This window comes from Neomonachus schauinslandi, chromosome 10 (assembly GCF_002201575.2).
Source record: "Neomonachus schauinslandi chromosome 10, ASM220157v2, whole genome shotgun sequence".
Classification (NCBI taxonomy): domain Eukaryota; kingdom Metazoa; phylum Chordata; class Mammalia; order Carnivora; family Phocidae; genus Neomonachus; species Neomonachus schauinslandi.
In genome coordinates this window covers 70,939,059-70,955,684 of record NC_058412.1, presented here as the reverse complement: position 1 = coordinate 70,955,684, position 16,626 = coordinate 70,939,059, and the positions used below count along the sequence as shown (strand labels likewise).

At 37.9% G+C, this 16,626-nt stretch overlaps 1 protein-coding gene across 3 annotated transcripts in view; it reads left to right on the top strand.

The window, feature by feature from the left end:
* PPP1R21 (protein phosphatase 1 regulatory subunit 21) overlaps positions 1-16,626 on the top strand; it is a 62,864-nt gene that overhangs the window by 26,901 nt on the left and 19,337 nt on the right. For all 3 annotated transcript variants that reach the window (XM_044918993.1, XM_044918994.1, XM_044918995.1), the window contains exons 10-15: positions 454-555; positions 648-736; positions 3,125-3,261; positions 7,783-7,875; positions 12,427-12,554; positions 14,815-14,967. In XM_044918993.1, the coding sequence (XP_044774928.1) occupies positions 454-555; positions 648-736; positions 3,125-3,261; positions 7,783-7,875; positions 12,427-12,554; positions 14,815-14,967 (702 nt within the window). The remainder of the gene's footprint in view (positions 1-453; positions 556-647; positions 737-3,124; positions 3,262-7,782; positions 7,876-12,426; positions 12,555-14,814; positions 14,968-16,626) is intronic.

Here is a 16,626-nt window from a genome sequence, read left to right as displayed (position 1 = left end):
CTTTCTTTCTTTCTTTCTTTCTTTCTTTCTTTCTTTCTTTCTTTCTTTCTTTCTTTCTTTCCTTCCTTCCTTCCTTCCTTCCTTTCCTTTCCTTTCCTTTCCTTTCCTTTCTTTCCTTTTTTTTTTTTTAAACTGAGACCTCTCTAGAGAAGCCGGTGTTTGGGGAAGGCCTGTTGGTGTGGGTTGTAATGCAGTGTCCTCTCTGAGTGTCCTCCTCGTTGTTAATGATGTCACCCCTCTTCAAGTTCCTCCTTTTGGAATGAGATGGGGACTTGGGGATTGTATTTGGAACTGTTAGAGGTGATCATCTCTGTTTTGTAAAAGCCAGACTTTTTTCCTAGAAAAAGTTTCCAGAAGAATTTAGGTTTATAACTCAGTGAGTCCATTTACAAATCTATTGATACTTGTTATTTTCCAGTGATGTAACTCACAGTTCTTTCCCTCCTAATGTAGTTCTCACAATACCTTCATGAAAATGCATCCTACGTCCGCCCTCTTGAGGAAGGAATGCTTCATTTATTTGAAAGTATTACTGAGGATACTGTGACTGTCCTGGTAATTTTCTTCTATGTTTTACAAATTCTGGAAGTGGAAGCTCCTCTTTGTCAAATAACACTATTAACCATGAAATTATTTTTCTTTTCCAGGAGACAACTGTGAAATTGAAAACTTTTTCAGAGCATTTAACCTCTTACATATGTTTTCTAAGGAAGATTCTTCCTTATCAGTTAAAAAGGTACTTACCCTTGAGGCCAAGGAGCTTGGGGAGTTGTGGGGTGTCCCCTGACCTGTGCTGGACTTGAACTAGCGACATGTGACCTTTGTGAGCTGCCTGATCTTTCTGCACCACAACCAATTTGGACTTCTATGAAAAAGGAAAATAATGGCTTGAGCAGCATAAACTTACATTTAAGAAAATTGAATTGTAGTGCCCCAGTTAGGGTTTTTTGAGTAGTTCTATAGCGTGTTACTGCTATAACCACATAATGCTGTGAGTCAGTATTTTCAGTGATTGAATCACACATTTATTGAAAGAAATCTTTCAGTTTTATCCTTTTTGCTGTAAACATTTAGGTGGAGGTTATAGTAATTAGCTTCTACACTTGGATCTATAATCATTAGGTTTCTTTGAAGTGGTATTTTCTTGTTTTTATTGTTGGTGGTTTATTTAAGTTATAGACTAAAAACTTTATCTGCTCCAGCCCTCATAGAAGATATCATTTAGTAACCTTAAATATTCTTTGTTATGTATTTCTGGATGGGAAAGAGAAAATAATCCATATAACTGGAAATTTGATAATTGATTTTATGTTTTGATACTTTTGGCCTAAAATTACCATGACCCCTAATTCGTCTAAATCTTTTCATCCTAAGATTTAGCCTTAAAAAAAAAAAAAAGAATAATACAACTGGAACATAAGAGAAATAAGAACATGTATGTATTATAATATATTGCAAGATAAGGTTTAGAAAATATGTAGATGAGTAACTCATAGATATTGAAAATATGCAAGTAATTATGGTTCATAAATCCTTATAAAACCAAAGTAGTAGGTTTTATCTTTTCAAAAATGTAAACTTTCGTTATTTAAAAAATTTAATATGTGTTAAAAGCCATTTTATTTCCTAATTCTAACCAGACAAGGTATTTCAGTAACCAAATTTTCTGATTTGTGGATATGACAGAATTTTAGGAATCAGGGAATTAGGACTTAAACTAATAATTATGAATTATAGTTTCATTCAGATTCTTACATCTTATGGTTGTTCAATGTAAAGATTTTTGAAAATTGACTCTAGAAGTTTAAATAAGACTAAATTGAATATATTTTATTGATTTGGCTTACGTTTTAAGAGGACTCTTTGAGAACCATTGCAAAGGAAGCATTTACTACTTGAAACGGTTATGCATTTTTATTTTACCTTAATTTATTTTTTCACTATTAAGTTTTTAGAAACATTGGGTAAGTCTTGATCTTAGATTCCTATTCTTGGAATGTTTTGTCCCCTACCTCATTATGTATTTATGTTTTTAGGCAACTTGTCATCATTGGTTTAAAAACCACTTTAATTGACAAGATGACATGTTTTTTAGTAATAAATGGGCTTAGTATTGAATGAAGCTGTCTGGTACAAAGTAGAGAAAGAGAAGGAAAGGGATATGATTATCATTTCTGTGTTAATAATTTTCTTGGCTTTATATAAAAAGCATTTTGCTTGATTACTGGCACATTTTTAATAAACACTGTTGAGAGTCCATGTGTTTTTTTTAACTGTATAATTGTTTTCCCAAGTAACCATTTAAAATAGAAAATGATACAATGTATTATATGAATGTTAGCCATTGATTTTTAGATTTGTGTATATAGATTTTTTTTTTCAATCTGTTTGGCTTTTACAAAGACATATGGGTTTCTTTAGGAATTCAATGTATGAAATATTTTTCTCCGCAAAAATAGTTTTTTTTATATTTTTCTTTTTTTGTTTTTTCCTTTCTTTTTTTTTAAAGCAAGCTCTATGGGGCTCTTGGGTGGCTCAGTCAGTTAAGCGTCTGCCTTCTGCTTGAGTCATGATCCCAAGACCCTGGGATCGAGCCCTGCATCGGGCTCCCTGCTTGGTGGGGAGCCTGCCTCTCCCTCTGCCTCTGCCTGGCGCTCCCCCTGCTTGTGCTCTCTCTCTGTGTCCAATAAGTAAATAAAATCTTAAAAAAAAAAAATAATTAAGCTCTATGCCCAGTGTGGGGCTTGAACTCATGACCCTGAGATCAAGAGTGCTATGCTCTATTGACTGAGCCAGCCAGGCAGTGCTCCTCAAAATTTTCTTTTCCCCTCAAAGTATTTTTAAGAGAAATAATTTTGTGCTGCTCTTAGGATGGAAAGACAATGGGCATCTGCTTTTTTTGTTTTTTGTTTTTTCTGTTTTGTCCTCTGTTAGTCGTTTGCAGCAAACAGGCGTGTGTATTGTGGTCTAGAAAATGGAACCTTATAAATGAGATCAGTTTTTTTTTTTTCCCCCCCTTGGAAAGTTTCTCTTTGGTTATAGTTGTTTGAGAATTCAGATGATTTATTACAGCTATTTGAAAATCGTTAGGATGCTCACTTTTGAAAAATCTACTCATTCCTAGTTTAGAAGAAGAATGTGGATCTTCTCTTTGCACATCTGCATTGAGAGCCAGGAATCTAGAGCTGTCTCAGGACATGAAAAAGATGACAGCTGTGTTTGAGAAGCTGCAGACTTACATCGGTCTTCTCGCCTTGCCAAGTAAGTTTCTTGGTTGCTCATGGATCAGCTTGAAGAACTTAGAGTATAAGAAGCTGGAGAAAGCAGATGTTTAGCTTGTTTGAATAGGAAGAGTATAGGAATCTGGAGTCAGAAAAACTTGAATTCAAATCCTCCAGCCCCTTACACATTTATGATCCTGGGCAAATCACTTTACTTCTCTGTACCTGTTTTCCCATTTATAAAATGGAGGTAAAGTGATTATTAAGTTAAATTAAGAATGTACAATAATTAGGCATTGAAGACATGCATTAAATATTAATTTCCTTTCTCTCCATCTTCTTTTTTAAATGGAGAGGGGCAAAGCATAAGAATTTGTAACAACTTTCCAACAAGTAGCATAGGGGAGGGAGGTTTGGAAGGAAAAATGTCATTTGTTTCCCTTTGGTCTAACTTGAAGAGAGTATTTCCAGGTAATTGAATGGATCTCAGTTTAAATGATGTTTTGAGAATGCTGTGATTTTTCGGGTACTGTGATTTGTTTTTTTTTGGTAACAGCTTTAATGCGATATAATTTATATACCATATAATCTACCCATTTAAAGTATAATGTTCAGTGGTTTTTAGTATATTCACAGGTATGTGCACCATCACACATCAAAGTTAATTTTAAAATATTTTCATCACCTTAAGAAGAAATCCTGTATACTTTAGCTATCACCTCATTCCCCTGTTCCATGCCTCCCTGGCACTAAGCAAGTACTGATATACTTTCTGTCTACAGATTTGCCTATTCTGAACATTTTGTATAAATGGAATCATATAATATGTAGTCTTTTGTGACTGCTTTTTTTCACTCAGCATAATGTTCTCAAGATTCATCCATTCCTTTTTATTGCAGAATAATATCCCATTACATATCCCACCACATTTTATTTACCCATTAGTTGATGGACAGTTTGTGTTGTTTCCACCTTTTGGCTATTATGAATAATGATGCTATAGATATTTGTGAACAAGTGTTTGAGTGGGCATAGCCTTCATTTCTCTTGGGTGTATACCTAGGGGTGGAATTGCTGGGTCATATGGTAACTATGTTTAACTGTTGGCAGAACTGCCATACTGTTTTCTAAGGTGGCTTCCAACCAGCAGAGTATGAGCGTTCTGATTTCTCCACATCCTCACCTGCACTTGTTATTATCTGACTTTTTGATTTTAGCCATCCTAGTGTTATCATCTGACTTTATGAAGTGGTATATCATTGCAGTTTTGATTTGTATTTGCCTGATGTCTAATGATGTCAAGCATCTTTTCATGTCCTTATTGGCCATTTGTATATCTTCTTTGGAAATAGGTTCATTCAGATCCTTTCTCTATTTTTCAGTTTGGTTGTCTTTTTATTATTGAGTTTTAAGTGTTCTTTATACATTCTAGATCAAATCCCTTTTTGGATATGTGATTGACAATATTTTCTTAAATTTTCTGGGTTATCTTTTCACTTTTTTGATGGTATCTGTTGAAGCACGAAAGTTTTTTATTTTGATGAAGCCCAATTTATCTTTGTTTTATTGTTCGTGCTTTTGGTATCATATCTAAGAATCTGTTGTCAAATGTGAGGTCATAAAAATTATCCCCTATGTTTTCTTCTAAGAGTTTTATAGTTTTAGCTCTTAGTTGTCTTTGATCCATTCTGAGTTAATTTTTGTATCTGGTGTGAGGTAAGGCTCCAACTTGCTTTTTTGCATGTGTTTATCCAGTTGTCTCAGCACCATTTATTGAAAAGACTTCTTTCGCTATTGAATGGCCTTGGCACACTTGTTAAGAATCAGTTGATCATAGATGTATGGATTTATTTCTAGACTCTCAGATTTATTCCAGTGATCTATGTATCTATCCTGTGCCAATACTATACTGTCTTGATGACTGTTGTTTTGTAGTTAGTTTTGAGATCAGGAAGTGAAAGTTCTCCTACTTTGTTCTTCATTTTCAAGATTGTTTGGCCGTTCTTGTTCTCTCACAATTCCATATGAATTTTAGAATCAGCTGGTTAGTTTCTACAAAGAAGTCAGCTGGGATTCTGATAGGGATTGTATTGAATCTGTAGATCAGTTTGGGGAGTTTTGTGGGTTGAACTGTGTCTCCCTAAAAGATATGTGAAATTCTACCCCAGCACCGATGTATGTAACTTTATTTGGAAATAGGATCTCTGCAGATGTAGTCAAGATAAGATGGGGTTCTACTAGTTTAGGGAGAGCCCTATCAGTCCAATGACTGCCATCCTTGTAAGGAGAGATTTGGAGACAGAGACACAAGAGAGACTCAGGGAGGCCATATGAAGACAGAGGCAAGGATTGGAATTAATCCTGCCATAAGCCAAGGAACGTGTGGGGCCAACAGAAGCTGGGAGAGGCAGAGGAAGTGTGGCCCTGTCAGCGCTTGGCTTCCAGAACTGTGAGAGAACTATCTTCTGTTGTTTTAAACCACCCCCTTTGTGGTACTTTGTTACAGCAGGCCTGGCAAACTAATGTGGGAGTATTGCCATCTTAATGATGTTAAAGTTTTCTGGCTCATGAACATGGTGTATTTTTCCATCTAGGTAGACCTTGTTTAATTTTATTTTGTAGTTTTTCGGAGTAAGCACCCTGATGTTGTTTCTCAGGGGGTTCAGCCTTGGGCAGCACACAGTTGCCCTGGGGTGACAGTGGTTTTGTCAGGGCCCTTTCCCTGTTTTGTTTCTTGATCTTACCAAGGATAAGCTCCACTGATTGCTGGCTGACTGCCATCTTGTTTTTAACAATGCCTTTGGGGCATAAATTGCTCCACAGATGACCCCCTTGAATTTGGGCTTCTTTATGGGTATAGTTTTTGAGATCAGTGTTTGAGGTTTGTTATGACCCCAGGAGGGCCTTCTTAGCTGTTTTTCTTCCCCACTCTGGTCAACCAGCCAGCCTACAGTTTAACTTATATCTTTTATGAATCTACCAATTTCCTGTTAACTGCTTTCACCACAAGCTCCATTATTTTTGAGAGTGCCTTTAGACTTGAACTTCTCCATACTCTGTTGAGAATGAAATTAATTCCTTTGGGAACAGATTCAGAGTTTTCTGTTTTAAGGCCTGTGCCTCCCTTGGACTAAATCTCTGAGCCATGGTTCTGGTCCTGGAGATGGGGACAGTGATGCACTTCTCAGAGTAACACTCTTGCTTTAGTGGCTGAGCGCTGGGGGAGGAGGCAGGGGCTGGGGGGGGAGGGGTAGGGCCACAGCCTCCGGTCTCCTTGGCTTGCCTTTTTCAGTGTGAGCTGGGGCAAGGCTATGTATGGAGAACCCCAGTGTACTCAGCGGTACTGTGCTCAGGGTAGAACCTCCATCCCCCGAGTTGGGGCTGGGTGGGAGAACTCCCACCTCTTAGTCATACTCACCCCGAACTTAGCTTTAGCAACAGGTAGGTGGGGACAAGGGTGAAATGCAGCCCTCCAGCTGGCAGTTAGAGGAGAATTATATTCTTGGCCTCACCAGTCTGGAGTGGGATTTGTAGCTCACTGAGCTGGTGAGGGGAGGATGGGAATGGGTCTTTGTTCAAATACCACAGATTCTGGCTGTTCTTACTGAGTTGTTAAAGATTTTTTTCTTTTTCCCCCCCCTTTGTTTTTAAAAGATTTTCTTGAGTAAATGTTTCTTCATTTGCTGTATGCACTTAGGATCATTTCCAGAGTCTTATTAAATGGTTGTTTTTTGTTTGTTTGTTTTTATTAACATATAATGTATTATTTGTTTCAGGGGTATAGGTCTGTGATTCATCAGTCTTACACAATTCACAGCGCTCACCATAGCACATACCCTCCCCAGTGTCCATCACCCAGCCACCCCATCCCTCCAACCCCCCTCCACTATAGTTTTCAGGGGCACCCGGTGGCTCATTCAGTTAAGCGTCTGCCTTCGGTTCTGGTCATGATCTCAGGGTCCTGGGATCAAACCCCATGTCGGGCTCTCTGCTCAGCGGGAGTCTGCTTCTTCCTACGCACTCCCCCACTTCTCTGCCCCTCTCGTATTTTTTTTCTCTCTCTCTCAAATAAAATATTTTAAAAATAAAATAAAATAATTTTCACCAGTTTTTTGGGGGGAGTGGATCTGTGGAGCTGCTCATGCTGTCATGTCAGAAGTGGAACTCTGAATAATGGTGTTTTTAGTGAGGTTCAACAAATAATGTGTTGGGAAAGAAGAAATTGAGAAATGTGTTCTGTAATAACAAGGTGGAAATTCACGAACTTTTATTTCAAAAAGAATCATAAAATATGTAATCCTACCTAACAATTTAATTTTGATTCTTAACCATTAAAAATGTTTGTGGATGTGGATCATGCAGATCAGTTGGATATGTCTATATTTATCACTGTTATATCTGAATGTGTCTGCAAAGATGTCAGGAGCCATAATTTCCAGCATATCACAGGCAGAATTTATTCTCTCTCTTCCCAAAAGTGGAGGAAGAAGGTGGGCTGTCAGTTTTTCAGGCGAAGAAGTCTTCTGGGGAAATGCTTAGGCTGGTGATTTTGGTTTCCTAGGTACAGAGCCAGATGGACTCCTTCGGACAAACTACGGTTCTGTCTTAACAAACGTTGGTGCTGCTCTGCATGGATTTCATGATGTCATGAAAGGTGAGGCTTGAAAAGGACATAAAGAAGCCGAAAACCTTCATCTTACTTTCTCAGATCTGCCCGAATGAGATTTAAACAAATACTGCCAAGGCTAATAGACCTCAGAGAAAGGCTTAGTAGCATTTGGCTTCTGTTGAAGTGCACAGCTCACTGCCGTGTGCTTTTTCCATCTGCTTCATTTCTGAAGGTAAACAAAGTGCTGAAGAGAAACCCTTATGCACAGTACTTTAGCCAGAAATGCACTGAACTGATTTAAGGCAGGTGTGTGCATTTTATCAAGTCAGGCATGCTATTCAGAGGCATTTAGCAAAATACTTCGCACTTGTTAGAGCCCAAGCATGAAGGAGTTGAGGAAACCAAGTCCTGTTTTGTTCGGGAGAACCTTGAGAAGTGCAGGTCTGGTTTTAAACTCTGGTCAGTGTTTAATTGCTATGGACTAAGAATATAGTCAGTTGAAGGACATTTCATATGCTTCTTAGCTAACTGTGATTCTGAGTTGACTTTTTAATCTATAGGTCTGCATGGCTTCTAGGTTTTCCTCTTCCTTTCTTTTCCTTTTGAAGGCAGTTGGGGCAGGGGAAGGGGGAAAGGGCAGAAGCAGTTATCAGAAATAGCCCAGATGAATAATAGCCTAGATTATTCGTTGTGGTGTGGAGGTAACACTTAGGGACCAGTTACTAGTTTCACAGAAAATAATTTTACAAACTAACGAGTGTTGGAAAGCATGTACAAGACGTGTATATTCAGGCCCTTCTGTAACCTATGGCACTGGGAATCATTCATAGTTAGTGCCGGTAGTCTCACCTAGCACCACCTTACCATTCAGTGTGGAGAATGGGCCTTTTTGTGGCTTTTCTTCAATAATAAGGAATTTAAAAAATTGTTGTACTTCTGGAGCTAGCCCTGGCTGCAGGAATCACAGCTTGAAGAGACAGTCTTCGTGGCAGGTGACAATAGTTAGCCCCAAACCAGCAGAACTAGTCTGGTGTGTGGAGAACCCAAGGGCCCGGTGCCTATTTCCCAAGCAGCTTTTGGTTTGGGGAATTCAGATCTAGCTGTGGTCCTTTCTTCCAGAACTTTAGTTAACCTAGAACTGGGCCATTGAAACCATAGGTAGCTCTGTCGCCACATTTTTTTTTTTTTTTTGGTTTTATTTTCTAAATTTTGCTATGCCGACATAATGATTTCTTCTCGCTAGTGGTTTCTCTCGCATTCCTCTAAAGAAGGGGCTAGAGCGGTGGAGGGTAGCTGTCCAATGAGAAGGGTCTTAAACCTTCCTTTACATTAAAAAAATCTTGATTTTATTTATATTTCTATTTTAATTTATCTACAATTTTATACAGATGCTTTTTTTTAAAGATTTTTTTTTTAAAGTAATCTCTGTACCCAACATAGGGCTCAAACCTACAACCCTGAGATCAAGAGTCGCACACTCCACCAACTGAGCCAACTAGGCACCCCCCATACAGATGCTTTTATTCATACGTTACATAAGATTAAGAAGACACCAAGCCGTCCAAATCAAAGAATGTTACTGTTGTTATTTGAGGCATGAGCTGATGGAACTTACGGGAGGATCAGTCACCGTCCCCTCCCCCCAGCCCCCTTAGTGCGTCCACTTGTTTCTGTCCTTGCAAATACAATGTAAAGAGAGAATATTGGGAAACATGAAGGGTGATTGGCAAGATTATGGGGTCCTGTTGCTAGGTTTACAGTTCAAATTTGTCTTCTTACCTAGCTTGGAAGACTGCTGTGTATCTCTCGGAGACTCAGAGTGAATATCAACTGGCATTAACAGAAGAAGCTTTGTGTTTCAGAGAACTCTCAAACCTCTTCCCTTGCTACTTTGCCCTGAATAATTGCTTGATCTGAGCTAGGAGGCAGGCAGGCAGGTGTCAGTGTAAAAAGAGAGCTAGAGATTTATAAACATGTCAATCTTACATGGATTCAAAATTGGAATGAATTAATCTTTTAACAAGGGAATTCTGAGAATTGTTGATTTTTTTTTTTAAAGATTTTATTTATTTATTTGAGAGAGAATGAGAGAGAGCACATGAGAGCGGGGAGGGTCAGAGGGAGAAGCAGACTCTCTGCCGAGCAGGGAGCCCGATGCGGGACTCGATCCAGGGACTCCAGGATCATGACCTGAGCCGAAGGCAGTCGCTTAACCAACTGAGCCACCCAGGCACCCCGAGAATTGTTGATTTTTAATCTCAGGTCTAAAGCAGATAGACCATAGGAAACATAAAAAGAAATCTCAGGGTGCCTGGGTGGCTCAGTTGGTTAAGCATCTGTCTTCGACTCAGGTCATGATCCCAGGGTCCTGGGATGGAGCCCCACATTGGGATCCCTGCTCAGCGGGGAGCCTGCTTCTCCCTCTGTCTGCCGCTCCCGCTGCTTGTGCTCTCTCTCTCTGTCAACTGAATAAATAAAAACTTAAAAAAAAAAAAAAAAGAAAGTCTCTGGCATAGGTCACATGGTTTCTTTGTTCTTCTTGGATTTAAAATTTAATGTCAAGGAACACCCTAAATAATTGAAATCTTTGGACTCAATAAAGAGTGATCAATTGGATCAGGAGAATTCTTAGTCAAACTACAGTGGTGCTGTTTCAGTGGGAACCATGTCAGCGTTCAAAGTACTGTATGACTTTCCTAAGTATCTCAGTCATCTACCAGTCACCTAAGATTACCTGCCAACCAAGTTGTATTAAGATTTGTGCACTTCCAGTAAAATGGTGACTACAACTTTCTGTGGTATGTAGAAAGAAAATGTCTCTGTTGGGGCTAGCAGTTCAGTATATAAAAACGTTCAGTGGGGCGCCTGGGTGGTTCAGCCGGTAAAGCGGATGACTCTTGATTTCGGCTCAGCTTCTAATATCAGGGTCTTGGGATCAAGGCCCTTGTTGAGCTCTGTGCTCAGCGGGGAGTCTGCTTGAGTATTCTCTCTCTCCCTCTCGCGTGCTCTCCCTCTCTCTCTCTAAAATAAATCTTTAAAAAAAAATGTTCAGTGTTCCAATTGAATTTTTATTCAGTTGGATATCGTAGGAATATATAGAGGATAATCATTTATTTTTAAAAGTATAAACATAATAGTAATGTAGCAGTTAATTGGCTCCTTTGCTGTGACAGGTGTACCATAGTAATGTAAGGTGTTAACGGTAGGGAACGCTGGCTAAAGGGTGTACAGAAAGTCTCTGTCACTTCTCTGTGAATCTAAAACTATCTTAAATTACAGTTTACAAATTTATGTCTATTAAATATATAAGTAAAACAATTCCCCAGTTTTAAAATTTTAGTAAAGGGCGCCTGGGTGGCTCAGTTGGTTAAGTGACTGCCTTCGGCTCAGGTCATGATCCTGGAGTCCCTGGATCGAGTCCCGCATCGGGCTCCCTGCTCGGCAGGGAGTCTGCTTCTCCCTCTGACCCTCCCCCCTCTCATGTTCTCTCTCTCAAATAAATAAATAAAATCTTTAAAAAAAAAATTTTAGTAAAAATAATTCTATTCATAAAACAGTGGTTTTTGTGTTAACATATCATGATCATATCAGGTTAAATCTCAAATGCCATTTCTTTCTAACTAGTCTTATTTCTTTTTAATTATCCAGTCAAATCAGCTAGATTCCTTGATTCTGAATAAATGCAATTCTCGGCATACACACCTGTTATAAAAATTAATTTTCATATTTTGTGATTTATTTTTAGCTTTGTTGATAATGATAATTCATGCTGTTGTACCTGAAGTATTCTAAAAAATTCAGAGGAGAATGAATTGTGAACACTTTATTATTTAAAAATACCATTGCCCTTCCTCGTAAATCAGAGTTGTCTTAAGAATTCTCCCATTATCCTTATTTTTGGGACAAAATCATTCTTTCTCAGAGACCCAGAAAACGCCAAGCTTAGTTGTTTGGCCAGTTTCACCTACTGCAATTTCTTTTAACGCTTTTATGTCTAAGTCTGTGTCCTGTGCTTTGCTAACCGCAGGCTTTGTTGTACTACTCTGGGACTGGGGGCGGTGGCCTGGGAAGCCAGACATGGGGCCCTTCAGTCCTGGTTTGGCTGTGCAGACCCTTGTTGGTGTCAGTGTCAGGGTGTATGCCAGCAAACTGGCTGCGGGCCAGTAAGGATTGCGGGCCATTGTGCCTCTGTGGGTCGTTCTGTTCCCGCCTCACAGCTAGCTTATAGGAGGACTAGATAAATTCTCATCTGTGCCTTCCCAGACTATGAAAACAGCGTTATTACTGGCAAATAACTGCTCAGGGTCATTTACCCAGCCCTAGAAGAAGGGCAAACACTCAGATGAGGGATAATCAGAGCCACAGGCTGGTGGCTGTAATAGAGACACAGACCCTCACTTGTCTCTAGTCTTTCCACATGGATTTGTGACCTAATTGATATTCAGGACAATCCTGATAGAGTTGGGACCTTTTTTGTTGTTGTTGTTGTTCAGATTTACTGTGTAAGTCTCTAAGAGTAGATATGAGAAGTTAATGGGCTGGTTGTGTGCAACTTGTATATGGATAGTAAGAGTTTTCATTTGATTGCTTTTATAGATATTTCTAAACATTACAATCAGAAAGCTACAATAGAGCATGAACTTCCAACAGCAACACAGAAGCTCATTACGACTAATGACTGTATCCTGTCATCAGTAGCAGCATTAACAAATGGAGCAGGAAAGGTAAGTTTTCTCGGTTTATAGTGACATGAACTTTAATTCTTAAGTAAGCTCTTTTAAAAGGATTTTTGGAATATCAGACTTTTTTGTAAAATAAGGTTGTCTCCCTTTTCCTTCTCCCTACACAATATTTAAAGCAATATGGGAGTGACTTATTAGCATTTGTAATGAGTCGCTTGCTCACAGTTTAGTTTTTAGGGAGATATTTGATGATCAGTATACATCTTTGTGCATATCAAATATCTGCTTTATAGAAATTGGGAACTTCTATAAAAAGAAAAAAGAACCAATAAAACCTTTGTTAATATTTTGGGGTTTTTTTCTCTCCTAGTTTTTTGTCACAGTGCTGCTTCTGTGATTTTATTTCCTAACAAGTGCTTATAAGGTGACTTCAACATGTGTCTTTTCATTGAACCATTAATATTAGATAATGATTATTTGGCTCATTAAGCACTTAATTATTATTATAAACTGACCAAAATGCACTTTCTCTAAAAATTCTCTCTTGGATATTCTGATTTCAGCAGTTGTCACATTCTCAGTACAGCTTTGCTGATTCAGATTTCTCTGAGAACTACCCATATATGTGTAACTGGAAGGACTGTATTCAGAGCTGTCTTAGCCCATTTATTTCGGTTGATGCATCCTAATTTCTCAAGGAAATTTCTCTATCTGTGTTTATATACCATTATTTTTCTGACAGGTTGCCTCATACAGAAACATATTTTTTCAGGTAATTAAGTTAATCAGAAGTGATCACAGATCATTTTATATATTCAGTGACACTTTGCTAGAGCTTGGGGCCATCATTAAAAGGTGTTATCTTTAGGTTCTGTCAGCTCACAGGTCTGTGCCTACAGGGTTCTCCAGCAAGAAGACCATCCCTATTGCCCCCTTTTGAACACTTGCATCTACAGGCATGCTGTAGCTTTCTGAGGATAATTCTAACTTCGATTCAATTACAAAAAATTCTGGAAAAAGAGAACATTGGCATTTTAGAGGAGTCTGCATTTTTCAACTTTTATGAAAACTCTGAAATATTAAATACCTGGATCCTTCACAGCTAATTTTAGAGTTGCTTTACCTGAAATGTTGTCTCAAGGACAGGTCTACGATCTTTATTCTGAATTTTTTGTAAATGGTTTTTAACTGAAATAAATATCTGAACTAATGTTAGTTGGTGGCAGCTTAATACTTAGCTAATGTGATTCGATCAAACTAAATTTTATAGTTTGTAATTTTTAGAAGCCCAGTGAGAAAATGTAATATATGCCTATTGAAGAACATTTAGAAAATGTAGAAATATTAGAAAGAGGAAAGAAAATAAACCTCACCGTATACTGCAGTGACCCAAACGCAAACCGTCCATGTCGTTTACAAGGAATATAAGACTCAGGATTTTTAGAATCCTTTATTTTCTTGAATACTACCTAGTATAGAATTTCTTTTGATACAGTAAAATGATGAAAAATAAAACCTTTCAGACCATTAGTGATTCATTGCTTACTTTTTGAGCAGTTTCTCAAAAAGTAAGCAAAGTTTCTTGCCAAGGTGTAGGATATTTTGTTTTATAAGTCACTTCTTATTTATCAAGACAGGGTATTCTTTAATGTAGCCAACACTTTTTAATTTTTCCGGCTAATAACCTTCTCAGACATTTTTATTTATATCACCATTTCATACAGCACTGTAAATTCAGAGTCATGGTTCAGTCATGGATCTTCATGACTGCTTACACAGATTTAACGCATGTTAAATCTGTTAATGACGGGGTCTACTAAATTGCTAGTCTTTATTATACGTGTAATTCACACATTAAGTTTAAATAGAGTGAACATATTCCAAGATGCCATGTCATGTCTCATGTTGGAATTTGAAGCATTCAAAGTTAAAATACAAATAGAATGTATAAATCCAAACATGGATATTTTGAGAGTAGTGGCAGAAATTAATGAGGTAAATAGCTTATGGACATCGTCTACAGAATAAACCAGAATTAGTCTTGGTTTTCAGGAAGAATAGAAGTTGTTTACCTTAAGACCTATCAGAAGTCTGGTCTCAATCTTTCTCCTGGTATTGTCTTTTTATTACAAATCTTCGCCCTAGGTATTCTCCTCAAATAAATAAATGTGGGCTTTGGGGCAGGTGTTGAAATTTCATTTCCATACTCAGCACCTTTAGCTCTGGTCCGAAAACTATTAGGCATATATGTTAGATATATTCTTGGAAAACAAAATCTGTCTTCTTGTCACACTTGATTTAGATCGCATCTTTCTTCAGCAACAACGTGGACTACTTCATTGCTTCTCTGAGCTACGGGCCTAAAGGAGCGAGTGACTTCATTAGTCCTCGTTCAGCTGAATGCATGCTGCAGTACAAGAAAAAAGCTGCTGCCTACATGAAGGCTCTGAGAAAGGTTTGTGAGCTGCTGTTGAATTTACATCAGGGGAAAATCAGGAATCATTCCAGAGAATGGCGAGAGTCTGCACAGTTCATATCGTTTAGATTTTACACAACTGGGGGGCACGGGTGGTTGGTGGGTCCTGGGGGAGGTCTTCGGGAAGGAGAAGGTGACAGAGACCCAAACCTCAATTAACATGTGATCTGTGCATAGACCATGTTGGACTCATGTCCCCAAGTGCCTGGTAGGAGTGTCTAGAATGAGGCAGCCAGGCAGCCAGTAAGTATCCAACTTCAGAAGTCTCAAACTTGTAGAAACAAAAAAAATGGAAATACATCTCTAATTCTTTCCCAAATATAAGAAAACAAGGTCATTGCAAAAAGAAATCAGAAGGCACCTGATGTGATGAACACTAGGTGTTTTATGCAACTGATAAATTATTGAACACTACATCTGAAACTACTGATGTGCTGTGTGTTGGCTAATTGAATGTGAATAAATAAATAAATAAAAGAAATCAGAAGATAAAGCAGTACATGAAGAAGAAAATTATAATTGCACCAAATCCCACCACCCAGAGGTAGCTACCGTTAACTTTTATTAGAGTATATCTGTATCCAGAAAAATTGTAGTACATGTGTGCTGCACATGCACAAGGAAACACACATGTCTATGTTATAAAAAGCAAAGTGTATCTGAATACATACAGTTTTACTTATTTATTTTAAAAATTTTCTTTATTTGAGGAGAGAGAGAGAGTGCACGAGCAGGGGGCAGGGCCAGAGGGGGAAGGAGAGGGAGAAGCAGGCTCCCCGCTGAGCAGGGAGCATGATATGGGACTCGATCCCAGGACCCTGGGATCATGGCCTGAGCCGAAGGCAGACCCTTAACCAGTTGAGCCACCCGGCCGCCCCCATACGCTGTTTAGAATCTGGTTTTTTCCTCATAGTGAATTGGAGATATAAAAATTGTGATTTTTATATATCAAATAATATATGTCTGTAAATATAAATTGTTATAGTATTTCATTCTGTAAATGTGTCATAATTTAACCAGTCCATTGCTTGTGGATATTTAGGTTGTGTTCTGTTTTTCACTGTTACATGCAGAGCTACAGTAGATATACTTGGACCTGCAACTTTGTGCATTTGTTTTTTACCTTTTCCCCTTATTTTTTAAAACTTCTGGTTACACATAATGTATAATAAACACATTCTTATATTACATTACAGGTAAAGTACAGTCCTTAATTTCACTTTCTTTCCAGAGGTGACTGTAGTAATTAGTTTGATGTGTAACCTTCCAAAATCTTGGAGCATTTACATGCATCTATATAAACTTATAGACAATATACAATAAATAGAATTTTCTTTCTTTTTTTTAACCTAAATGCATGTTTCATTGCGCCACATGATTTTTTCATTTAGAATATTTTAGGGGTGCTTGTCTGGCTCATTTGGAAGAGAATTCAACTTTTGATCTCTGGGTCATGAGTTTGAGCCCTACATTGTGTGTAGAGATTACTAAAAAAAATAAACTTAAAAAAAATTAAAATGTTTTAGATGTATAGAATTGCTGAATCACTATGTTGTACACTTGAAACTAATTAACATTGTCAGGTTATACTTTAAAAAAATGAAAAAAAATGTTTTAGAAATCTGTATCATTACATAT